General features: G+C 44.6%; 1 protein-coding gene across 7 annotated transcripts in view; it reads right to left on the bottom strand.

Annotated features, from left to right (window-relative positions):
• Positions 1-27,187, bottom strand: part of LOC134346925 (vigilin-like) — a 269,588-nt gene that overhangs the window by 128,732 nt on the left and 113,669 nt on the right. For all 7 annotated transcript variants that reach the window (XM_063048789.1, XM_063048785.1, XM_063048790.1 and 4 more), the window contains 3 exons: positions 17,828-17,909; positions 15,622-15,734; positions 12,111-12,259 (listed from right to left, as the gene is read on the bottom strand). In XM_063048789.1, the coding sequence (XP_062904859.1) occupies positions 12,111-12,259; positions 15,622-15,697 (225 nt within the window). In that variant the 5' untranslated portion in view covers positions 15,698-15,734; positions 17,828-17,909. The remainder of the gene's footprint in view (positions 1-12,110; positions 12,260-15,621; positions 15,735-17,827; positions 17,910-27,187) is intronic.

Below are 27,187 nucleotides of genomic sequence, written 5' to 3'. Positions count from 1 at the left end.
AGGAGCAATGAACTTGATTCTCAAAATCTCTCCACTCAGCACCGCTCAGATGTCATCTTGTGTTGAGACAAAAGAACAAAGATTGCTCAGAAAATTCCCGCGGGGTGTTGTTTACGTCCAAAAACGCTGCTGGATGGATGAAGCGGGTTGCTTGAAGTGGGTTAAAGAGGTGTGGTGTCGACGTCCCGAAGGTTTCGGGAAAGAAAAGTCGCTACTTGTCTGGGACGTGTTCAAAGCGCACTTGACAGGTGAGACAAAAGCAGCATTGAAAGCTGAAAATACGGACATTACAGTCATCCCCAGTGGTTTGATGTCCGTGCTCCAGCCACTAGATGTGAGTTTAAACAAACCATTCAAAGAATTCATGCGTCGACAGTGGAACGAATTTGACTCAAAAATAGCCAATAAATACTACTTGTCTTCCGTGTATTTGTTTTTCCAAAGTTGGCACCCTCTGTATAAGCTGACCCCCTAATTTTAGGACCAAAATTTAGGGCCAGATTCTCGGCTTATACACCGGAATTTACGGTAGCACAATGCTTTATAGCACAGGTGACCAGGTCTAATTCCCACCGCTGCCTGTAAGGAGTTTGTACGTTCTCCCCATGACTGTGTGGGTTTCCTGCAGTTGCCCTGGTTTCCTCCTACATTTCAAAGACTTACCAGTTGGTAGGTTAATTAGTCACTGTAAGTTCTCCCATGACTTGGCTAGGGTTAAATCTGGGGATAGCGGGGCGACGTGGCTCGATGGGCTGGTAGGGCCTATTTTGCGCGCATCTCAATAAATATATATTTTAAACCTTTCCCCTCTAAACTAAACCCTATATCTTCTAAGCATAAAAGCTGCATAAGATTGTAAGCTCAGCCAACTCCATCATGGGCTCTAGCCTCCCCAGCATTGAGGACCTCTTCAAAAGGCGACGTATCAAAAAAAGGTGGCATCCAACATTGAGGAGCCTCACTACCCAAGACATTTCCTTTTCTCATTGCTACCATCAGGAAGGAGGTACAGGACCCTGAAGAAGCACACTCAATGAGTCAAGAACACCTTCTTTCCCTCCACCATTAGGTTCCTGAACAGACAATGAACTAACCCATGAACATTAACTCACTATTTTTGTTCTCTCTATGCACTACTTATTTAATTTAGGTGGTGGGGTGGAGATAAATCTCTACCAAAGGTGTAAGGTACTCCTTCCCTCCACTAGCCTGCAGGTCACACTTGGACAAGGAATAGCACCTGCTTAGTCCCCCTGATCAGGGCCATGTGAAGCCATGGGAAGCAGGTGGTGGATGGTCGTATGAGCAGGTAGTGCATATCACAAGTCCTGGTAATGCGACCACTGGAGTCAGGCAGATAACCTCTGAAGGTTATTGATAATGCCTGGGGTCACCTGTCTTGTAAAGACACTGCCCAGGAGGCGGCAATGGCAAACCACCTCTGCAGAAAAATTTGCCAAGGTAAATGGAAAGCCAATGATCAGCCACGTCTTACGACATGGCCCATACAAGCAAATGAACGAGATAGGGTAAATGCAAGCAGGCTTTTCCTCATTGAGATTGGTTGAAACCAAAACTAGAGGTCATAGGGTGAAAGTTTAAGAGAAACTAAGGAGAATCGTCTTCACTCAGAGGGTGATGGGGGTGAGTAGAATGAGCTGCCAGTGGAAGAGGTGACCCCTTTGCAATATTTAAGAACAGTTTTGATAGGCAGATGGATAGGAGTGGTTTGAAGGCCAATGGAACAGGTGCGGATCAATGGGAGTGGGCAGGATAACAGTTCAGCATGGGCTCAATGGGCTGAAGGGCCTGTTTCTATGCTGTAGTGCCCTTTAAGTTAAAATCAGAGGGTAATGATCATGACTCTGGATTCAATGTAGCCAGGTTTTCTGTCAGATGGGAAGTGATAAAATTTCATGAGAATAAAGGTGGTGGCAACTCCAGAAATATAACTGACCATCCTCCCCACAGTCCCAAAGTGAACTGCTTCCAAGTGTCCCAATATGTTTGTAAGTGTTGCAGCACAGTTCAATGGGAAAAACAGAACAAGCTTTCAGTAATACAACATGATTAAATTAGGATTATTAATTCTCATTAATAGAAAGGACTTCCATCATCTGGGTCATGCTCTCTTCTTGCTGCATCTGTCGGGCAGTAGGTACAGAAGCCTGAAGTCACATGCCACCAGGTCATGACCATTGTGAAAAGCACAACACTTTGTACTCAAAACAATCTGCTGGAGGAACTCAGCAGGTCGGGCAGCATCTGTGAGGGAAACTCCTTACTTGTGATCTAAGACTGGCAAACCAGTAAACCTCTTAGCTCTCATTGGAAATTAATTACGACTAAAGCAACAGCAACTTTTTAATTTCAACAAGGAGAGAATGCAGATTGGAGGAAGGTTGCATCCAACACTATTCAGGGAATCAAGAAAAGTCAAGAGAGGAAATTTCAGCCATTAGAAATGGTGGAAAAATGAAAAAAAATTCTTACAGCTTTACACACACGAAGTGCTGCAAAAACTCAGCAGGTCAGGCAGCAACTATGGAGAGGAATAAACAGATGAGGTTTCAGGCCAAGACCCTTCATCAGGACAGGGAAGAAATCAGAATAAGGTGGTGGGTGGAGGGGGAAGGAGTACAAGCTAGCAGGTGATTGGTGACAACAGGTGAGGGGGAAGGTGGGAAGGTGTATGAGGAAGGAAGTGAGAAACTGGGAGGAGATTGGTGATGGGCTGAAGTAAAAGGCATCTGATAGGAGAGGAGTGTGGACCATGGGAGAAAGGGAAGGAGGAGAGGCACCAGGGGAAGGTGATAGGCAGGTGAGGATAAGAGCAGGCAATGGAAGAAGAGGGAAGGGGGAAGAGGAAAAATTACCAGAAGTCAGATAAATTGAACCTTTGTACCAGGGGGCAAAGTGAGCTATTCTGCTGCTGAGGAGAATGGAAAACTCGCTCTTGCTTACTCCTTCCTCATTACTGTTATCACCCGGACTACTTATGCATCACTAACAGGGCTGAATTTGTACAATAACCAGATCTTCCTGCTCATAAGCGGATTGTTTATGAGAATCCTGCCAATTCTGCAACAGCAGTGAAACCAGATGTAGTGTCTGTCAGTATCTACTGCGAGATGATTAACCTGTGTTTTTCCCCCGCAGCAACTCACAATTTCCAAACAGCTGTAGCTTTGAACTGAGATGAGTATGACAATAGCTGCTCACATCACGCTAGCGTCTTTATTGGCAGATTCGCTATGAATCCAGGGACAACAAGGGATAGCTTAGTCTCTCTTTAAGGTCCATAACATTAGCTAACTTTGGTTCCTTGAATTAGAACTGTTCTTACACTCAGTGGCCACTTTATTAGGTGAAAATATCTAATCAGCCAATCATGTGGCAGCAACTCAATGCTTAAATGCAGACATAGTGAAGAGGTTCAGTTGTTGTTCAGACCAAACATCTGAATGGGGAAGAAATATGGTCTCAGTGACATTGACTGTGGAATGATTGTAAGTGCCAGATGAGGTGGTTAGAGTATTAATTAATTTATTTATTACTGAGATAATAAATTCAAGGTGGAGCAAAGTTAAGATGGTGCTAAATGGCAACTCCTTTACTTGCGTCTTCAGAAATAACTTTACTTCTATCTTTAATAACCCTTTTTTTCTCTTTTCAGGGTGTGCTGGGTTCTTTTGAAGACCCTGACCAGGAGTTACACTCTGACTTCGGTTCTTTGCGGGAACGGGGCCCGCTCTCAGAGCCTCATGACCGGCTGCTTTTTGATATACCAAGAATGCGGGCTGGAAGGCGAGCATGGAGCATTGGGAGCAGAGTGTTAGCTGCTGGGGGCTGTGTGCCTGAAGAGCTGCGCCTTTCTGGTGCCAAATCTCCAGGCGTAGAGTTCAGAAAAAGCGATGCAACAGACTTTTAATATCATAAATTGGCAAGTTGTTTGTTATGTCTCCTCTCTCGCTGTGAGTGAGTGAGAGGGAGAGAGAGAGGGGAGAGAGAGGGGGAGAGGGGGAGAGGGGGAGAGGGGGAGAGAGGGGGAGAGGGGGAGAGAGGGGGAGAGGGGGAGAGGGGAGGGGGGAGACAGGGGGAGGGGGGAGAGGGAGTGAGAGGGGGAGGGAGGAGGGGGTGAAAGGAGAGGGGAGGGGAGAGGGGAGAGGGGGAGGGGGAGAGGGGGAGGGGAGAGGGGAGAGGGGGAGGGGGAGAGGGGGAGGGGGAGAGGGGGAGAGGGGCGAGGGGAGAGGGGAGAGGGGAGGGGAGGGGGGAGAGGGGAGAGGGGGAGGGGGAGAGGAGAGGGGAGAGGGGGAGGGGGAGAGGGGGAGAGGGGGAAGGGGGAGAAGGGAGGTGAGAGGAGAGGGGAGGGGGAGAGGGGAGGGGGAGAGGGGGAGAGGGGGAGGGGGGAGAAGGGAGGAAGGGGAGAGGGGGAGAGAGACACACACACTGTGGATGTTGAATACCAGGTGAACAAGTAGTTTTGCGGTACTGCAAGTATGTGTCTTTGCTGAGCTTTACTGCACACTTGAGTGCTCGGCGGAGAGTGCCGATGCTTTTTTGTTGGTTGGGGTGGGGTGACGTTGTTGCCTTGCTGCTGCTTGTGCATGGGAGGGGGAGTTGGGTGGGGCTTTGGGGTTCTAACATTTGAACTGTCATTCATTCTTTGGGGCACCTCTGTTTTTGTAGATGTTGGTGAAGAAAAAGAATTTGAGGATGTATATTGTAGACATTTCTGTGATATTAAATGCACCTATTGAAACCTATTGTGGTACAGCATGGATTAGGCCCTTTGAGCTGCGCCACCCAGCAATTCCTAGCCTAATCATGGGACAATTTACAACACCCAATTAACCTATAAACCGGTATGTCTTTGGACTGTGGGCAGAAACCAGAGCACCCGGAGGAAACCCATGCGATCACATGAAGAACATTCCTTACAGACAACAGCAGGAATTGAACTTGGGCTGTCTGTACTGTAAAGCATTGTGCCAACCACTATACTAACGTGCCACCCTCAGTATCTCAGAAACTGCTGATCTGCTGGGATTTTTGCTAGATTGTCGCTAAAGATTACAGAGAACGGTGCAAAAAAACAAAAAACCAGTGAGCGAAAATGTCTTGTTAATGAGAGATGTCAGAGAATGGCCAGACTGGTTCAAACTGACAGGAAGGTGACAGCAGTTCAAATAACCATGCGTTGCTACAGTGATGAGCATCTCTGAAAGCACATGTTGAACCTTGAAGTGGATGGGCTACAGCAGCAGCAGACCACACCGGGTTACACTCCTGCATCTAATACAGTGGCCACTGAGTGTAAACCTTGCTTGCTTCCGTTTCTGTCTTTGATTTTAAAGAAAAGCCTGTTTTGTGCTATAAGGAGTGTGGCTGTAGTAGTGAATGAAAGGATATCCACCTTGATAATCGTATGATGTGCGACATGATAAATTATTACATCCTCTGCTTCCAAGAGAGACCTTGTGACCTATGGTCAGATCTTGCTTTGTGCTGACCTCGGTCCTTCAGTTAGAAAAGTGGACAAGTTTCTAGAAGTTTGACATAGATAGGTCATGAAGTATAACAACTGGAGATTGAAGAATACAGAATTCTTGCCTCAGCAAGGACCTGGACCCACTGCAATTTGCCTGTCACCACAATAGGTCAATGGCAGATGCAATCTCAATGGCTCTTCACACGGCCTTAGACCACCTGAACAACACAAACACCTATGTCAGGATGCTGTTCATCGACTATAGCTCAGCATTTAACACCATCTTTCCCACAATCCTGATTGAGAAGTTACAGAACTTGGGCCTCTGTACCTCCCTCTAAAATTGGATCCTCGACTTCCTAGCCAGAAGACCACAGTCTGTGCGGATTGCTGATAACATCTCCTCCTCGCTGACAGTCAACACTGGTGCACCTCAGGGGTGTGTGCTTAGTCCACTGCTCTACTCTCTCTATACCCATGACTGTGTGGCTGGGCATAGCTCAAATACCATATACAAATTTGCTGATGATACAACCATTGTTGGTAGAATTTAAAATGAGACAAGAGGGTGTACAAGAGTGAGATATGCCAACTAGTGGAGTGGTGCCACAGCAACAACCTGGCATTCAATGTCAGTAAGATGAAAGAGCTTATTGTGGACTTCATGAAGGATAAGATGAAGGAACACATACCAATCCTCATAGAGGGATCAGAAGTGGAGAGAGTAAGCAGTTTCAAGTTCCTGGGTGTCAAGATCTCTGAGGACTTAACTTGGTCCCAACATACTGATGCAGCTATAAAGAAGTGAAGACAGCGTCTATACTTCATTAGGAGTTTGAAGAGATTTGGCATGTCAAAAAATACACTCAAAAACTTCTAAAGATGTACCATGGAGAGCATTCTGACGGGGGCTGCATCACTGTCTGGTATGGGGGGGCTACTGCACAGGACCGAAAGAAGCTGCTGAGGGTTGAAAGTTTAGTCGGCTACATCTTGGGTACTAGCCTACAAAGTACCCAGGACATCTTCAAGGAACGGTGTCTCAGAAAGGCAGCGTCCATTATTAAGGACCTCCAGCACCCAGGGCATGCCCTTTTTCAATATTACCATCAGGTAGGAGGTACAGAAGCCTGAAGGCACATACTCAGCGATTCAGGAACAGCTTTTTCCCCTCTGCCATCCAATTCCTAAATGGACATTGAACCCGTGAACACTACTTCACATTTTTAATATATATTATTTCTGCCTTTTGCACAATTTTTAATCTATTCAATATATGTATACTGTAATTGATTTACTTATTTATTATTTTCTTTTTCTTCTATATTATGTATTGCATTGAACTGCTGCTGTTAACAAATTTCACGATACATGCCGATGATAATAAACCTGATTCTGATAATAAATTCCGATTCTGAAATACAGAGGAGAAAATGAACTTATTGCAACACAAAAAGCTGATGGAACTCAGAAGGTCAGACAACATCTATGGAGCAGAATAGAGAATTAAATGTTTTTCTTTTACACATGTAGCACCAGGGGAACAGGGGAACAGAGAAACCTTACAGCATGTTATACAGCAGTGAAACCCTACAGCATGTTACACACAAAATGAACTCTGAATAGGAATGGGCTGCTTGGTGACATCTGGGAAGCTGATCCAATAACTTCCAATGGGAAACTGGATGGATTTGAGAAAAAGCCCTACAAAGCAAGAATAAGAGTTTGATTAATTGGGGACTTCTTTAGTGTGGCATGATATTGGCAAGCCAAAGGTACAGAGGCTGCAGGTCAAGCACCAGACAGTCTAGAAATCAAGTAGTATTATAGACAATAGACAATAGGTGCAGGAATAGGCCATTCGGCCCTTCGAGCCAGCACCACCATTCACTGTGATCATGGCTGATCATCCACAATCAGTATCCAGTTCCTGCCTTATCCCCATAACCTTTGATTCTGCTATCTTTAAGAGCTCTATCCATCTCTTTCTTGAAAGCATCCAGAGACTTGGCCTCCACTGCCTTCTGGGGCAGAGCATTCCACATATCCACCACTCTCTGGGTGAAAAAGTTTTTCCTCAACTCCGTTCTAAATGGCCTACCCCTTATTCTTAAACTGTGGCCTCTGGTTCTGGACTCACCCATCAGCGGGAACATGCTTCCTGCTTCCAGCGTGTCCAATCCCTTAATAATCTTATATGTTTCAATCAGATCCCCTCTCATCCTTCTAAATTCCAGTGTATACAAGCCCAGTCGCTCCAATCTCTCAACATATGACAGTCCCGCCATCCCAGGAATTAACCTTGTGAACCTACGCTGCACTCCCTCAATAGCAAGAATGTCCCTCCTCAAATTTAGAGAACAAAACTGCACACAATACTCCAGGTGTGGTCTCACCAGGGCCCTGTACAGCTGCAGAAGGACCTCTTTGCTCCTATACTCAATTCCCTTTGTTATGAAGGCCAGCATGCCATTAGCTTTCTTCACTGCCTGCTGTACCTGTATGCTTGCTTTCAGTGACTGATGTACAAGAATACCTAGATCTCGTTGTACTTCCCATTTTCTGAACTTGACTCCATTTAGATAATAATCTGCCTTCCTGTTCTTACCACAAAAGTGGATAACCTCATTTTTATCCACATTACACTGCATCTGCCATGCATCCGCCCACTCACCCAGCCTGTCCAAGTCACCCTGCATTCTCATAACATCCTCCTCACATTTTACACTGCCACCCAGCTTTGTGTCATCTGCAAATTTGCTAATGTTACTTTTAATCCCTTCATCTAAATCATTAATGTATATTGTAAACAGCTGCAGTCCCAGCACTGAACCCTGTGGTACCCCACTGGTCACCGCCTGCCATTCCGAAAGGGACCCGTTAATCGCTACTCTTTGTTTCCTGTCAGCTATCCATGTACGTACTCTGCCCCCAATACCATGTGCCCTAATTTTGCCCACTAATCTCCTATGTGGGACTTTATCAAAGGCTTTCTGAAAGTCCAGGTACACTATATCCACTGGCTCTCCCTTGTCCATTTTCATTGTTACATCCTCAAAAAATTTCAGAAGATTAGTCAAGCACGATTTCCCCTTCATAAATCCATGCTGACTCAGATCTATCCTGTTACTGCTATCCAAATATGTCGTATTAGAAGTAAGATGCTGGTTATGTATGGAAGTTGTGGATGTATCTGTGGATAAAGTCAGCAAGATAAAGGTAGACCGGGCCTTAGTTTAACCTTTCATGTGTGAGTTGGGGCCTTGAACAATGCAACACTCTTTCATTACTGTACTAGATTGTCAGCCCAACTTGCTCTGAACTAAAAAAAAGCAGAACAATATTATGACTTGTCAACAAATGTACTTGCAGGCTGTCCAGCACAATGCACGTTGATATGATTTAATGGAAATGACACATTTCACTGTATGCTTTGATGTACATACGATAAATAAAGCTAATCTTTCTTTTAACAACCAGCAACTCAGTCACATCTGATGCTTATGGCCTGAGGCTTTGGTGGATGATAATGTGGTCAATTGCACCTGCAGAGAAGAGCTAGCGCTGGGGATTGTGGGCAACATATTGATGCAATTACAAAGAAAGCACGATAGCAACTATAGTTCATCAGGATTATGAGGAGACTTGCTACGTCACCAAAGACACTCACAAATTTCTTTAGACGTTCTGTGGAGAGCATTTCAACTGGTTGCATCAACATCTGGTATGAAAGATCCACTGCACAGCATCAGAAAAATCTGCTAAAAGTTGTGAGCTCAGCCAGTTCCATGGACACTAGCTTCCCCAGTGTTGAGGATACCTTCAAAGGGTGATGCCTCAAAAAAGGCGGTATTCTTCTTTAAGGACCTCATCACCCAGGACATGCCCTCTTCTCATTGTTACCACTAAGGATGCACTGGAGCCTGAAGACATATACTCAACGATTCAGGAATAGCTCAGAACATAGAACAGTACAGCACAGGCCATTCAGCCCACAATGTTGTGCTGAACCAGCTAAAAAGCAAATCAAAAACACCCAAACACTAATCCTTCCTATCTACACCATGTCCATCTTCCTTGTCACTTAATGCCCATCTAAATGTCACTTAAAAGCCTCTAATGTGTTTGCCTCTACCATCATACCAGGCATCTACCACTCTCTGAGTAAAAAAACTTATCCCTTTGAACCTACCCCCTCCCACTTTCAATGCATGGCCTCTGGTATTAGACATTTCAGCCCTGGGAAACAGGTGTTTCCTGTCTACTCTATCTATACCTCAGATAATCTTGTAAATCTCTATCAGATCTCCCCTCAGCCTCTGGCACTTCAGAGAAAACAGCCCAAATTTATCCAGCCTCTCGTGAGAGCACATGCCCTTTAAACCAGGCAGCATCCTGGTGAACCTCTTCTACACCCTATACACATAAATGTAATTCATAGATTTTTTAAAAAATTATATTATTTCTGGTTTTGTACTATTTTAATCTATCCAATATACATATATACTTACTGTAATTGATTTACATATTTATTTTTTCCTCCTATATTATCATGTATTGCATTGTACTTCTGCTAAGTTAACAAATTTCACACCATGTGCCCGTGATAATAAACTTGATTCTGATTCTGCCATGTGCTGCTGTCACAAAACAACACATTTTACAACATATGCCAGTGATATAAAACCTGATTCTGATGGTGGTTGTAACATTACTTGGAACTTGAGTAGGGCTGTATTGGTTCTGTGAATGAAAACTGAATAGAAAACACAGTTCAGTAGGAGACACTTTTCCCTTAGAATATGGTCAGAGCTCTAATCCCATTCCAGTCTTGAGCAGACAATCCAGGCTGACAGTTCCAGTGAGGGAATGCCATGCTGATGGGAGATGCCTTAATTCGACTGCCTCATGAAAGCAACACTATTTTGTCACTCAGCCAAAGAGTTGATTGTTGACTACAGGAGGAAGGTCCATGTGCCAGATCTAATTAGCGAATTGAAGATGGACAGGGTGAGTAGCTTTAAATTCCTTGCCATTTTTTTTATATCAGAAGATCTATTCTGGGACCAGCATCAGTGCCATCACATAAAAGCACCTCTGCTTTCTTAGAAGTTTGCACAGATTTAGTATTTCACAACAAACTTTGACAAACATCTAGAGATGCAGGGTGGAGAGCAACTTTTTAATTTTATTTGCACAATTTGACTTCTTTTGCACATTGGTTGTTTGTCAGTCTTTATTTACGTATAGTTTTTCATAAATTCCATTGCATTTCTTTATATCCTGCAAATGCGTGCAAGGACATTAACTTCAAGGTAACATATAATGACATACACTCATTAGCCATTTTATTAGGTACAGGAGTGGAACCCGGTGTGATCTTCTGCCGTTGTCAACCATCCACTGCAAGGTTCGACGTGTTACACGTTCAGAGATGCTCTTTTGCACACCACTGTTGTAACGTGTGGATGTTTAAGTTACTGTTGCCTTCCTGTCAGATTGAACCAGTCCTATCATTCTCCTCTGACCACTTTCATTAACAAGGCAATTTTTCTGACAGAACTGTCGTTCACTTGATGTCTTTTGTTTTTCACTCCATTCTCTGTAAACTCTAGAGACTGTTGTGTGAAAATCACAGGAGATCAGCAGTTTCTGAGACAGTCAAACCACCCCGTCCGGCACGAACAATCGTTCCATGATCACAGTCACTTAGATCACATTTCTTCTCCATTCTGATGTTTGGTCAAACAACAGTTGGAGCTCTTCACCACGTCTGCATGTTTTTATGCATTGAGTTGTTGTCCTGCGATTGGCTGATTAGATTTTAACATTATTGTGTACCTAATAAAGTGGGTATTAAGTGTATGAACTTTGATAAAAAAATTTACTTAGACTTTTGTGTAAAATCTCCATGAATCCATGGTGTCTTGGTCAATGCTTATCCTTAAGTCATTAGCAACAGGGACAGGCAGTATAGTCATTAACTGCTTGCGAGATTGCTGTGTGCAATTTTTTAGTTATGTTTTATACTTTACAGAAGCTGGGCCATGAAGCATATTTGCAAAGTCCTTAAATATCAAAAGTTTTCTACAATAGTTCATGATTCAACTTAATATCAGAGAATTATACAGTATACAACCTGGATTCCTTACTCTTCACAGACATCCACAAAAAAAGAGACCAAAAAAACCCCAAAGAATGAATGACAGAAAAAGGTTAGAACCCCAAAGCTCTCATTCCCCCCTCCCATGGGAAGCAGCAAAACCATCGACCCTAACCCCCTCCCCACAGATGTTCCTGCAAAAGCACCAGCCCCAACCACCCACCATGTAAGTAACAGATCTAGAGTCCATCAAAAATCACTGTCTATCCCAGCAGTTCAACATCTCAATAGGCTCTCTCTCTCACTCTGGAGGGAGAGAGAGATATTGCTCCTGCTGCAGTGAGAGGGGAGGCTAACAGCTCACTGTTTCAATGTGACAATCTGCCACATCACTTGTTTGCGTTCCTTGACCCAAAAAACAGCAGACTCTCTCTCACCATCGAGAGTGAGAAAGACAGAGATTGCTCGAGTGCAGAGGCCTTCTTTAAGGAAAAAAATTCCAAACCTGTTGCATACCTGTGTAATTACCGAGGACTTGATTGGTCGGATTTTGCTCCATGCTCCAACTGGCTCACCGGACTTGTCCCCTGGCGCTCCCTTCTCAGGGAGGGGAGGGAAAGCTTCCAGATATGTCGGGATATAAGCTTCGTCCTCTGGCACTCCACCTGCAAACAGACAGGTGACAACCATCAACAGGCATGAGCAGCACAGATAGGCACCGCACTTAAAAGGAAAGGGCGTGGGGACCATTCTATTTAAAGTGTTTTGCTGCTCTCTCCCCACCCTCCATTGTGTGAGTGTGAATTTAAAACTCCTACTTCATTCACACTTGATATTTGCAGCCTCAATATTCCACACTCTTCTCACAAAGACCCAACTTGAGTTAAGCATTGGAAGTATGCAACACAGCTTGTTGAGGCTTTGGAGAGAGTGCAGGAGAGGTTTTTCAAACTGCTGCCTGGTTTAGAGGGCATGTGCTATCATGAGAATCTGGACAAACATGAATTCTTACCTCTGGAGAGGCAGAAGCTGAGGGAAGATATATTGGAGGTTTTTAAGATTATAAAAGGCATAGATAGAGTAGACAGACAGTAATCTTTTTCCTAGGGTTGAAATGTCTTATACTAGAGGTCATGCATTTAAAGTGAGAGGGGGCAAGTTCAAAGCGAATGTGAGGGGCGAGATTTTTTTTAAACACAGAGAGTTGTGGGTTCCTGGAATGTGCTGCCTGGGGTGGTGGAAGAGGCAGATACATTAGGGACTTTTAAGAAATGTTTAGATAGGCACAGGACAATCAAAGAATATGGACATTGTGTAGGCAGAAGGGATTGGTTTAGTTGGCCATTTGATTACTCATTTAATTGGTTCGACACAGCATTGTGGGCTGATTGGCCTGTTCCTGTGCTGTATGTTCTATGTTCTACACCAGCAAATCTTCCCAAGGACAGGTATAAGAGCACTCCAGGACTGCCCACATTCTCACCATATCTCCTTCACTCCAGAGGTAAAGTGGTTCTTCTGGAATTAAGCTTCGAGAACGGAGCGACACACACAGATGCTACTCCACTGCATATTTGACATTACTGATGTGAATTCGAACTTAAAAGGTGATTGTACAGAAACAGTACAGTCAGTGCAGATCTTGGTGTGCTCTGATTCCATACACATTACAGTGGGATCAGGACCTATGAGCTGGTATTTATTAGCCATCACTTATAGGAACTCTAAAGAGATGGAGTCCTGGGCTATGCCGCCAGGATTCACCTGTCAGAAGGTTATGGATATAAAGCAGCACACACAAAATGTTGGAGGAACTTATCAATCCAGACAACATCTACGGAAAAGACTAAACAGTCGATGTTTCTGGCCATTACCCTTAATCAGGACTGGAAAGGAAGACAGAAGTCAGCGTAAGAAGGTGTGGGGAGGGGAGGAAGAAGTACAAGGTGGTAGGTGATAGGTAAAATTGGGAGGGGGAGGGGTGAAAGTAAAGAGCTGGGAAGTTAATTGGTGAAAGAGATAAAAAGGCTGGAGAAGGGGGATCTGATAGGAGAGGACTAAAGAGCACAAAAGGGGGAGGAGCACCAGAGGGAGGTGAGAGGCAGGTAAGGAGATAAGGTGAGACAGGGAAAAAAGAATGGGGAACGGAAAATCAGATTCCCCCTTTTCCAGTCCTTTATCTCTTTCACCAATCATCATCCCAGCTTTTCACTTCATCCCTCCCCCATCACATGCCACCTCGTACAATCTGTCAACTAACTTCACTTGAAAATTCATCAATACATAGTTTTCCATGGGGCTTTCTATGCACAAATAAACAACTGCATTGCTTCTAATACTGCAGACCACACGTTAGAATTACTTAGCAGGCTTCAAAGGTACTTCAGGACATCCCAAAGATCCACAGGTCTGTAAAGCCTATCCCACACAACTCTGAAGCTCAATGCTTTGGATTTCAGGGCCCCATCACCCAGAACATGCTCTCTTCTCATCGCTACCATCAGGGATGAGGTACAGGAGGCTGAAGATCCACTCTCAAAGTTTTAGGAAGTTACTTCCTCCCCCGCCATCAGATTTCTGAACAGTCCATGAACCAACCCATGAACACTAGCTCATTATTTTTGCTCTCTTATTACTTATTATTTTGTTACTACTTATTTTGATATATATAGATAAATAAATATAGACATGTGTATGTATATTTATGTATTTCTTATTATAATATATAGTATATTTTATGTATTGTACTGTACTGCTTCTGCAAAACAACAAATCTCCAGAGGGGAAGGCCCCGAGTCCTTGGCTTTGCTTGTTGCTCGGCAGCCGGGGCAGGGTCAAAGCGCTCGGCGGAGGATGGTGCTCAGTGCTCGGTGTCAGAGGGCTGGTCGGAGGCTCAAAGTTTTCGGATGGACTCAGAGTCCGCTGCGGTCGGGTGTTTCCAATGGTGCTGCCTCGGCAAGTTTGTGGCGCTTGGAGATTCATGGCAGGGAGAGTTTCTCCCTTCTACCGTCTGCATGAGATAATGAGGCTATTGGGACTTTGAGACTTTTTTTTACCATGCCCATGCTCTGCTCTTTATCAAATTACAGTATTGTTTTGCACTGTTGTAATTATATGTTATAATTATGTTGTTTTGTCAGTTTTAGTCTTGGTTTGTCCTGTGTTTCTTGTGATTTCATTCTGGAGGAACATTGTATCATTTTTTAATACATGCATTTCTAAATGACAATAAGCGAGGACTGAGTGTCCTCATAATCTCATCTAATCTAACTTCATGATAACACACAAAAAATGCTGAAGGAACTCAGCAGGTCAGGCAACTTCTATGGAAATGAGTAAACAGTCGACGTTTCAGGCCGAGATTCTTCTTCAGGACTGGAAATGAAGGGAGAAGAACCAGAATAAAAGGTGGGGGTAGGGGAAAGAGGAAAAGGGGGAAGGTGATAGGTGAAGCCAGGTGGGTGGGAAAGATCAAGGGCTGGTGAGGAAGGAATCTGATTGAAGGAGACTGGACCATCGGAGAAAGGGAAGGAGGAGGGGACCCATGGGGAAATGATAGGCAGGTGAAAGAAGTAAGAGACCAGAGTGGGGAATAGAAGAAGAGGGGAGGAGGAGGGATTGTTTTTTTAAACCGGCAGGAGAAATCAATATTCATGCCATCAGGTTGGAGGCTACCCAGGAATATAAGGTTCTGCTCCTCCACCCTGGGGGTAGCCTCATCATTGCACAAGAGGAGGCTCTGGGCTGATATGACATATGTCAGTGATATTAAACCCAACTCTGGTTCTGAATCCAGTCACTAGCTCACACCTGGAGCTCCCAACAATATATAAATGATGCTTCATCATGAATGTATTTGTCACTTAAAGCCTTCAAGCGTGCTTCAGCAGTGGAAGATCCACAAGATCTTCAACCTCCCTTTCACTTGGAAGCAGTGGGGATGAGAATGAGGATGGTGATCATCAAGACATGTCACCTCAAGTACCAATGTTGCTCACTTTCTTTCTAAGGAATCCTAGCCACTTACCTCTGGTCTCCTGGTCTCCCAATCCACTACGATGCTCAGCAAAGCTTTCTGGTGTAAGCACAGCGACCGAGCTCATGGTTCCAAACCCAGATTTGACAGATTCCGATATTCCACTGAAATGGCAATTAAAGACCATGGCATGAGCACAGGCCCAGCAGTATCTCACCGATGGAAACAGAATTAAGATACAATTATTTTCTCATGGTTGGGGAATCATAAATTACACTGCAATGGTTTAAGATGACAGGGGAGATTTTTAATAGGAACCAGGGGGAACTTCTTCACTCGGAGGATGGTCTGTAAATGGAACGAGCTGCCAGAGGAAGTGGTTGAAAAGGCTACATTAATAACATTTTGTGACACCCGTCTTCCTTACCTTTCTCCCGTGGTCCTCTTTCCTCTCCATCAGATTCCTCCTCCTTCAGCTCTGTTACTTTTCCACCTATCCCGCCACTGTCTGTAGGAATTTGTACGTCCTCCCTGTGATTGTGTGGGTTTCTTTTCGATGCTCCAATTTCCTCCCCCAGTCCAAATATGTACCGGTTGGTAGGTTAATTGGTCATTGTAAATTATCCCGTAATTAGGCTGGGATTAAATGGGGGGGGGGGTTTGCTGGGCAATGCGGCTCGAAGGGCCGGAATGCCCAATTCCGTGCTGTGTCTCTATAAATAAAATAACAAGCTTCTCACTTCATCTCCCTCCCCCAGCAACCGACCTTCACCGCCCCCATCACCTGGCTTCACTTTTCACCTTCTAACTCATACTCCTTCCCCTCCCCCCCACCTCCTTATTCCAGCTTCTTCCCCCTTCCTTTCCAGTCCTGATGAATAGTCTCAGTCTGAAATATCAACATTTTGTGAATGTTTAAAGACACTTGGGCAGGTACAAGGATAGGAACCGTTTACAGCAGGGGTTCTCAACCTAGGGTCCACAGACCCCTTGCTTAATGGTACTGGTCCATGGTATTAAAATGATTGGGTACCCATGACTTAGAGGGATACGGACCAAATGGGACTAGCTTAGATGGGTTTCCTGGTTGGCATGGATCAGATGGGCCAAAGGGCCTGTTTCCATGTTGTATGACTCCACGGGCAGTATCAATTCTACAGATGTTGGAAATCCAGAGAAACGCATACAGATGCAGGTTAGGCAGCATCTGTGGAGGGGAATAAACAGTTAACATTGCATGTTGAAACTCTAAATCAGGACTGGAAAGGAAGGAGAAAGAAGATCACAATCGCCCATGTCGTATGTAGTAGGCAGCCACCGATCCCAGGGGATCAGGGGTTTGCGCCTTTGGTGGACTGTGTTCTCTCCAGGGCGCAAGCCTGGGCGGGAAGTAACCGGCTGCTGCCCATGCAGCTGGTTCCCCCTCTCCACGTCACTGATGTAGTCCAAGGGATGGCAAGCGCCGATACAGTTGGGCACCAGCGTTGTCGTAGAGGTTGCCAGAGTGAAGTTGTAAATAACACCAAACTGCCCTAGGGGCCCTGGCTCTGGATTTCTTCCTCAGGGTTTACTCCCGAAGCCTTTCCCATGGGTTGGTATGGCCACAAGGCAGCGGAGGTTTAAAACCAGAGTTTTCCTTCTCTCAGGCAGGCTGCTGTCCAAGGCTGACGAGCCCCACCTGCCCGAATACGTCATATGACACAGCACGTAATGACGATGAAGAAGATCTTATTAACTGTGATAGAGGGGTGCTAGGTATTGCCAAATTTCATGTGTGCATGGTGGGGGGGGGGGAATGGTCGGGGGATTTGAGGTTGGAGATTTACTTAGAATTATATGCGTAGGAATGTACACGCAGTAGAAGTGGAGGGGCTGAGAGGGGTGTTGCTTAGTGTTGGGGGTGTTCAGTGGGGGTAAGTAGGGTTAATGGAGTATTGCTTGGGGCTACGGGGTGTTGCTTAGTGTTAGGGGATTTGTTTAGGATTAGGAGGTGGGTTTAGGATTGGGGCAGTGTTTGGGGCTAGCAGTGTGGGTGGCTGGAGGGGGGACATGTTTGAGGCAAGGGGGTGCATTTAAAGTTAGGGGATACATTAGGGTTATGTAGCTATTAACTGCGCACTTCCTACATTACAAGTTGCTGCGATGCTCTTTAGGACAAACTGAGTTTGGTGAAGTCACCAGGTCCTTCTTTCTGTCACCAGTTCACCTTCCCAATTATTTTTGTTCTGACTCACTCAAACAACCACACTAAACTTACCTGCAAAATGGTCTAAAGCCAGATACGTCCGTCCTGAACAAGGCTACCGGTGTTGCTTCAGTGTGACTCTATGTCTTTGGTCCTGCAAGTAGCAAAATAAAAGGGTGTCAGTACAACTCTTTCTCGCTCATAACACAGCTGAGTGGACATATTAAACACTTCTGGCAGATATCAGAGGGGAAAAAAGAAGTCAGGCAGTTCCCTCCCCAATAAAATGTGCACTTTACGTATTGCCTTCAATGTGGTAAGCAACTGTATTCTGTTCTCAAGGAAGGTTTTGCATTACATCGCTATTAAATTGTCCAGCCAATATTTTACAAGAGCAGGCAGTAGTCAGCAGCTGAAGCTTCTATGCAGGTTACTAATGGCAACTTGGTTTCTGAATTTCCTCTACCTCCTGGTACCATTTGATTTACTGGCCCTACAAATGTCTAAGAGCAAAGTGAGCCTGTGATCATTTGCTGTGGATTTCAGTGCAGAACATCACAGATTATAGCTGAGAATGAAATTCTGCTTCTCTGGAGAACATCAACCCTTCAACTAGATCATGGCGCCCCCAAAACCCATTTACCCTCCACAGTCCCATTTCTTTTAATGTCCCTATACTAATACATCAGGTGGTGGGGTGTAAGGAGGTGTAAGGCATTCCTTCCCTCCGCTATCCTGCAGGTCACCCTTGGGCAAGGTGTAGCACCTGCTTAGCCCTCCCCCCACCGTGATCAGAGTCACGTGAAGCCATGAGAGCAGGTGGTGGATGGTCGTATGAGCAGCCAGTGCATATCACAAGTCCTGGCTATGCATCCACTGACGCCAAGAAGACAATCTCTGAAGAGTACTGATAACGGCTGGGATCACCCGTCTTGTAAAGACACTGCCCAGAAGAAGGCAATGGCAAACCACTGCCGTAGAAAAATTTGCCAAGAACAATCATGGTCATGGAAAGACCACGATCACCCATGTCATACAACGCAGCAGATCACCAACAAACAATACTAATACAAAGCTACAACTCAGAACCAACTATGGTCTATCATATTAGCATCATGACAGCTACTTGAGAAGCTGCTTATCACTCCAGCAATCTCAGCCTCCGAGGTTGCATGTGAGGAGTTTGGAGGGGGGGCAGTGCTTCTGCTAGTGTAAGTGGGGGAATGGGAGGCTTTGGGGGTCTGATATTTCTAGCATTCATTCTTTGGGGTTTCTGTTTTGTGGATGCCTGTGAAGAGTTAAGAATTTCAGGTTGTATATGGTATACATTCTCTGATATTAAATTGAACCACCTGATCCATTTTTGAACCCACATTGAAAGCCACGTGCATCAGTAGGCCGCTGGGAAGTGCCCCTGATGTGTAGATGTATGTTAGCATCTGGGGAGAGTTGATGAGAACATGGGGAGTATAGGGAACAGGGAAAATTATTGGGGAAAGGGATTGCTCTGTGAGTTTGAATAAATAGGTATGGCTGAATTGACCCATCTTTGGTTATCTCAGGATGATTTTTGAACATTTGCTAGGTAACCTGCCATAAGACATATGCCAAGACTCATTCACGATAGTGATATAATGCTCTAAATGAGCCTCCTTCTCAGCTGATGTTTCATGACTACAGCTCCGCCTTAAGTACCTTAGCTCCAAACAAACTCGCCACTGAACTGCAGACCCTGGGAGTCAACACCTCCCTCTGCAACTGGATCTTTGACTTCCTGACAAACAATACGCAATCAGTAAAGGATAGGCAGTAACCCCCTGCCACAATTATTCTAAACACTGGTGTTCCACCAGATTGTATGCTCAGCCCCTGGCTCTACTCCCCGCACATTCACGACTGCACGGCCAAATTCTGCTCTAGTGATCTACGAGTTTGCAGATCCACCACTGTAGTGGACTACCTTTCAAATAATGAAGAATTGGAGTACAGGAAGGAATTAGAGGGCGTAGTAACGTTGTATTGACAACAACCTTTCCCTCAATGAGGAGATTTGGTATGTCACCAAAAAACTCATAAATTTCTGCAGATGTACCATGGAGAGCACTCTAACTGTCTGCATTACCGTCTGGTATGTGGGTGGGGAGGGGAGAGACACTGCACAGGATCAAAGTAAGCTGCAGGGAGTTGTAAACCTAGATCCATCAAGCACATTAGTCTCCGTAGTACCCAGGACATCTTTAAGGAGCGGTGTCTCAAAAAGGAAGCATCCATCATTAAGGACCCCCATCACCCAGGTCATACTGGTTTTCATTGTTACCATCAGGAAGGAGGTACAGAAGCCTGAAGACACACACGCAACAATTCAGGAACAACTTCTTCCCCTCTGCCATCCAATTTCTGAATGAACATTGAACCCATGAACACTACCTTACGACTTATTTTATTTCTATTTTTGCACTACTTATTTAATTTAACTATTCAATGTATTTATATACTTACTGTAATTTCATACTTACTGAATATTCAATGTACTGCTGTCATCAAGACAACAAATTTCATGACATGTGCGGATAAATTAAAGCTGATTCTGATTGTGAATGTCCACAAAACGAAAGGCCTGGTCATTAATTTCAGGAAGGGTGCATATGCTCCTGTCTACATTTGCAGTCTTGAGGTTTAAGAGTTTCAGATCTAAGGCGTGAATATCCCCAATAACTGGTCCTGACCCAACCGTGCAGAGGTGATATCTCTACTTCCTCAGGAGCCTAAAGAAAGTTAGCATGTCCCCATGGCCACTTAAACATTTTTACTGGATGTATAACAGCTTGGTATGGTAACTGCCCTGCACACAATTGCAAGAAACTGCAGAGAGTTATGGACACAGCTTAGCACATCACAGGAACCAGCCTCCCCTGTATGGACCCTGTCTACAGTTCGCTGCTTCTGTGAAGCAGCCAGGATAATTAAAAACCCCACCCACCCTGACATTCTCCCTCCTCCCCTCTTCCACTGGGCAGAGGACATAAAAGCCTGAAAACATGTATCACCAAGCTTAAGGACAGCATCTACCCCAATGTTACAGAAGACAATTAAACCTTGACCTTACAATCTATCTTGTTATGATCTTGCACCCTATTGTTTACCTGCACTGTACTTTCTCTGTAGCTGTTACAGTTTATTCTGTTATTGTTTTACCTTGTTCCACCTCAATGCACTATATAATGATCTGAGCTATAAATAAGATACGAATAAGGTTGAAAGTGTGCAGAGAAAATTGACAAGGATGTTGCTGGATGTGAAGGACCTGAGTTATAAGGGAAGACTGAATAGGTTAGAACTTTATTCCTTAGAACATAGAAGATTGAGAGGAGATTTGTTACAAGTATACAAAATTATGAGGGGTATAGATAGGGTAAATGCAAACATGCTTTTCCCACTGAGGTTGGGTGGGACTACAACCAGAGGTCATGGGTTAACAGTAAAAGGTAAAAAGTTTAACAGGGATATGTGGGGGAAACTTCTTCACTCAGAGCATGAGTGTGTGGAACGAATTGCCAGTGTAAATGGTGCATGCGAGCTCGATTTCCATGTTTAAGAGAAGTTTGAATAGGTACATGGATGGTCCAGGTGCAGGTCAATGACAGTAGGAAGTGTGAATGGTGTTGGCATGGATTAGATGGGCCAAAGGGCCTGCTTCTGTGCTGTACTTCTATATGACTTGTGAACAATATGCAAGACAAGCTTCTGACTGTGTCTTAGTACATGTGACAATAATAAACCAATTCCAATTTTCTATCTCATCTTATTAATAAACCCTTCTACTTGTGTAATGAGCATATAATGTTACCATAAGTAAATCCAATACTGCTCTTTTGGTGATACCAACCCTATTGTGAAGTATTCAAATTTCTGTTACACTCAACAAACTATATCTCATACCTAGCTCAAACCATCTACCAGCCCTAGTCCTTTCACTCTTAAAAATCTTGCCTATCATTCACATCTTGATGAAAAGCTCAATTGCACCCCCAGCTTCCACACAACCCCTCCAAGAGGACCACAACTTTGCCGTAGGGTTTGGAGGCTTGCGTGCCTCAATGACCCAGACAACTATGTTGGCTGGAGTCAAGACTTTAAGCTTTGGCTCTTGGAGGATCACCCATGCCAAACTGTTCAAAGGGTAGAGGCTAGACTAAGAGTGATCCACCGGTCCTTCTAGTTCAGGGATTCAGCTCAGGGCTAGCAAACCTGACAGGCAATACAAAACTGTTACAGAAACAGCAATGAAGAATATTTCTACATCTGAGTGCGATGGTATTCCTGAGTCTGTACTTGGAACCTGTGTGACTGACGGTAGTGAAAACTAAGAAAAAGCTACTGACACGATGAAGGAAGCCCTGAACACCACCAGAGATGGAGGGCCTTCATTGCTGCCCTGAATGCCAGTGGTGCAACAGGCAGTAAGCAAGTATTCACACAACCATAGAAGACATCCAGAAGCCATCTTTTCCAGATGCATCAAGAAATCGCAGATAGCTATGGACGCAGCTCGGCATATCATAAAAACCAGCCAACATGTTAAACGGAAGCTCGCTGCTCTGAGAAAGTAGTCAACATAATCATGGTCCTTCTCTCTTCTTCCCTCCACCCCCCAAATCGGGGAGAAACTCAAAGTTCAAAGTACATTTATTATCATTATGCATACTATATACAACCTTCAGATTCACCTACTTGCAGGCAGCCACAAAACCATGGCCAGCACAGTAGTGCAGTGGTTAGCATAACGCTTTACAGTACCAGCTACCCAGGTTCAATTCCCGCCGCTGCCCGTAAGGAGTTTGTACGTCCTCCCCTTGACCGCGTGGGTTTCCTCCAGGTACTCCAGTTTCTTCCCACAGTCCAAAGATGCACCGGTTGGGTTGGTTAATTGGCCATTGTAAACTGTCCCATGATTAGGCTGGGATTAATTTAGGGGATTGCTGGATGGTGCAGCTCGAAGGGCCGGAAGGGCCTATTCCACACTGCATGTCGCTAAATAGGTAAATAAATAAATAAACAAACAAACAAATAAAATAAAGAAACCCAACAGAAACAATTAAAACAAAATACTGTCAAACAGCCAATGTGCAGAGAAAAAAATAGTGCAAACAATAAAAGAAAGCAAAGAGCGTTTAGAACTGAAGTTCACAAAAGTGAGTCCACAGACACGAAGCCAGCAGCCGATTCAGGGGCCCATTAGTTGCAAGCCACATCCTCAGATCAGCACCAAGACAAGTAGTGCTGAACCGCCTCCAGCCCTGACACCCTGATCTTTCCAATCACTTGAGAACGGATACCACCAGGCCCAAGAGCAGTTTCATTCTGCTGCTAAAAAAGACTGTCAAACAGACATAGGATAAAGATGAATACTTGATCTCTCAATCCACCTCACTGTGGCCCTTGCATTTTGCGTGTCTGCCTGCACCACACTTTCGCAGTAACAGTAACCCTATGTCCCGTACATTGTGTACCTCGATGTACTCATGTACACAACGTTCTATGTGGATGGCATGCAAACAAGAGCTTTTCACTGTATCTCAAGTAATAAACCAATTTACTTGGACATAAGACTCTGAAATGGGTCTTGAACCCACAGCCTTCCCCCTTCTGTCCCTGGTCAGAACTGGTATCTAATGCTAAGCTGGTTCTTTCTACAACAGAGCAGAACATCTGGTCTTAAGAGTGAGGAGGTGAGGGGTGAAATCTGCCTTCGTGTCCCCTCCGATATCTGCTCCAAGGCTTGAGTAGGCACTGACACAGGTTAGGGTAGCCTCACCTCACCTTTGCACCAATGGTACATTCACATTACCTGAAGCTGGTTAACGGAGAAGGGGCTTTTTGACAAAGCCGACAATACCAGTAGGAAACAAACTCATTCCCAGTGTCAAGAGCGAGGAGGACAAAATCAGCACCACGCAAATGTACTAACCATGAATTGTCTCAGTCACCCAAAGTATTCATCAAGTAAGTCTTTTCCGAAGAGTTCATACACTTGTGAGGTCACCTATGACAAGGGGAGAGTCATTGTTACATCCTTCTATTTGCCTGTGTCTCTGTGACCTCAACTGAGAGAGACTGGGCAAACATAGGGAAAATGACAAACACAGTAATGGATGAATGAGGAAGCTTTCAAACCAGGGGGCTTCAGGAGCATGTGATACCAATATTATTTGTTCCACAGTTTTATATAACGTTGGCCAAATCCACCTTCCTATTCACAAATACACATGTATGAATACAGACAATCAATTCATTATAGCCACAATAGGCAGCATCTGTCTTAAAGACAAGACATAGGAGAAGATTTAGACCAGTGGTCCCCAACCACCGGGCCGCAAGCATGTGCTATCCGGCCGCACGGAAACGATATGATTTGGCAATATGAAATGATATGAGTCAGCTGCACCTTTCCTCATTCCCTGTCGCGCACTGTTGAACTTGAACACCTCCCCTCCCCACTGCGGCCGGTCCGCAAGAATATCATTAATATTAAACCAGTCCGCGGTGCACAAAGGGTTGGGAACCCCTGATGTAGACCATTCGGGCCATCAAGTCTGCTCTGCTATTCAGTCATTGATGATTTATTTTCCCTCTCAACCCTATTCTCCTGCCTTCTCCCTGTAACCTTTGACACCCCTACTAATCAAGAACCTATCAATGACTGCTTTAAATACACCCAATGACTTGGCTTCCACAGTCATCCACAGATTCTCCACCCTCTGGCTAAGGAAATTCCTCCTCATCTCTGTTCTAAAGGGATGTCCTTCAACTCTGAGGCTGTGCCCTCTGGTCCTGGTCTCATCCACTTAGGAGACATCTTCTCCACGCCCATTCTATCTAGGCCTTTCAGTATTCGATAAGTTTCAATGAGATTCCCTCCCGCAGCTCATTCTTCTAAACACCCCTGAGTACAGGCCTAGAACCATCAAGTACTCCTCGTAAATTAACCCTTTCATTTCTGGGACCATTCTCATGAACTTTCTCTGGACCCTCTCCAGTGCCAGCACATTCTTTTGCAGATAAGAGGCCCAAAACTGCTCTGAGTTAGAGGCTGTAGGTCAACCCTGACTGCAGAAACTTAAGCGTTAAAAATTCAAACTAACAGTACAGAGAATTAGCGATACTATCAAGAGACATGTTAGACCACCTCCTATCCAACTGTTGCAAAATATCAAATAGAGCAGACAGCTTTATCTAAGGCCCCACCCTCCCCAGACATTCTCTCTTCTCCCATCGGAGAGAAGATACAAAGGCCAAAAAGCATGTACCATTAGACCCAAAGAGAGCTTCTATCCCGCTGTTATAAGACAATTGAACAGACACCTTGTATAAGGTGGACTCTTGACTTCACAATCTACATCAACATAGGCTTGCACCTTATTGCCTGCTTGCACTGCACTTTCTCTGTCACCAAAACATTAGCCTCAAGATTTGGGGAAGTTAATTTGGGACCGACTTGAGGAGAAACTGCTTTTCCCAAAGAGTGATGAATCTGTGGAATTCTCTGCCGAATGAGTAAATGTATTTAAGACAAGTTTGAATAGATTTTTGCATAGTAGGGGAATTAAGGGTTATGGGAAAAGGCAGGTAGATGGAGATGAGTCCGTGGTTAGATCAGCCACGATGTTATTGAATGGCAGAGCAGGCTCAACGAGCCAGATGGCCGACTCTTGCTCCTAATTCTTATGTTCTTATACAGTACTATGCCAAAGTCTCAGATATATATATATACACACACACTTATACTGTGATGTGTGTGTGTGTGTGTGTGTGTGTGTGTGTGTGTGTGTGTCTGTATATACATATACATACATATATATATATAGAGAGAGAGAGAGAGAGAGAGACACACACACACACACACACACACAGACCCAGCCCTGAAACACCAAGCAAGGTAATTTTACTTCAAACAGTTGGTTTCTAATCATTACAGAATGTCTCTCTAGTGCTTCCCGCTCCCTCCTTTCTCCCTTCCCCTTTTCCCAACCATGATTCCCCTCTCCCTGCCCCCTTCCCACTCTTATGTCAGAATCAGGTTTATCAACACTTTCATATGCCACGAAATTTGTTTGTTTTTTTTTGCGGCAGCAGTACAGTGCATTATTCAAAATTACTATGGTATTGTGAAAAAGTCTTAGGCACCCTAGCTATATATACACATTTGTGCATGAGACTTTTGAGTAATAATGTATTAAGCATTGTATTATTGACACTACCTCAATGTACTGATGTGATGGAATGAACAGTCTGAAAGACATGCAGAACAAAGTTTTTCACTCCTCAGGGGCTTTAGCTCAGTACATGTGACAATAATCTTAAAAAAAATAATAAACCAATTTATAATTTTGTTCCCCAAGTGTACAAAGGCAATAATTATATCTGAACATTTATAAAGTATAAAAATGATTATGTGGTGGGTATTCCATTGCTCTGTACTGGAATCTACAGTGTAAGATTACTTGAAAGCCATCAAAGTAATTTCCTGTGGAAAGCGGCCAGTGAGTGAGTGGGCCAGTGAAGGAGTGGGGCTTTGAGGCTTTGACTTGAGAGATTCTGGCAGTTTTGGCAGTTGGTCTGTGCAATCAAGTCAATCAAGATTTGAATAGCTCAGACTCAGCAGAAAGCAGCTGATTGGGCAATCGAGGTCAGGTGACCAAGCATTTTGAAAAGCTAAAACAGATAAATAGAGGGATAGCTCAAGCGAAGCGGCCTGTGGAAAGTGGCCAGTGAGTGAGTGGCCCAGTGAAGGAGTGGAGCTTTGAGGCTTTGACTCGAAAGATTCTGGCAGTTTTGGCAGTTGGTCTGTGCAGTCAAGTCAATCCAGATTTGAATAGATCAGCAGAAAGCCGTTGATTAGACAATCAAGATTTGAATAGCTCAGACTCAGCAGAAAGCAGCTGATTGGGCAATTGAGGTCAGGTGACCAAGTATTTTGAAAAGCTCAAACAGATAAATAGAGGGATAGCTCAAGCGAAGCGGCAGAGCGTGAGTGGGCCAGTGAAGGAGTGGAGCTTTGACTCGAGAGGCTTCGACGAGAAGAGGGAGAGGACAAGCTTACTCGCAGTTAGCCTTTACAATGTCTCCTGAGATGTGAGATGTGGTAGTCTTGGGGGAATGCCCCTCTCCCACAGAATCACATCTGCCAGAAGTGCATACGGCTGGGCGATCTGGAAGACCGTGTAAGGAATCTGGAGCAGCACCTGGATGAACTTTGACTCATAAGGGAGAATGAGGCAGTCATAGATGAGAGCTACAGGGAGGTAGTCTCACCTAGGCTGTCGGAAGCAGGTCGTTGGGTGACAGTCAGAGGGGGAAAAGCGAAGGTGAGCAGACAGGTAGGTGAGAGCACCCTTGTAGCCATTCCCCTGAATAATAAGTTTACCGTCCTGG

The sequence above is a fragment of the Mobula hypostoma genome, chromosome 5, assembly GCF_963921235.1.
Source record: "Mobula hypostoma chromosome 5, sMobHyp1.1, whole genome shotgun sequence".
Lineage (NCBI taxonomy): Eukaryota > Metazoa > Chordata > Chondrichthyes > Myliobatiformes > Myliobatidae > Mobula > Mobula hypostoma.
Note: the sequence above shows the minus strand (reverse complement) of the source record. Positions and strands in the feature narration are given on the sequence as shown.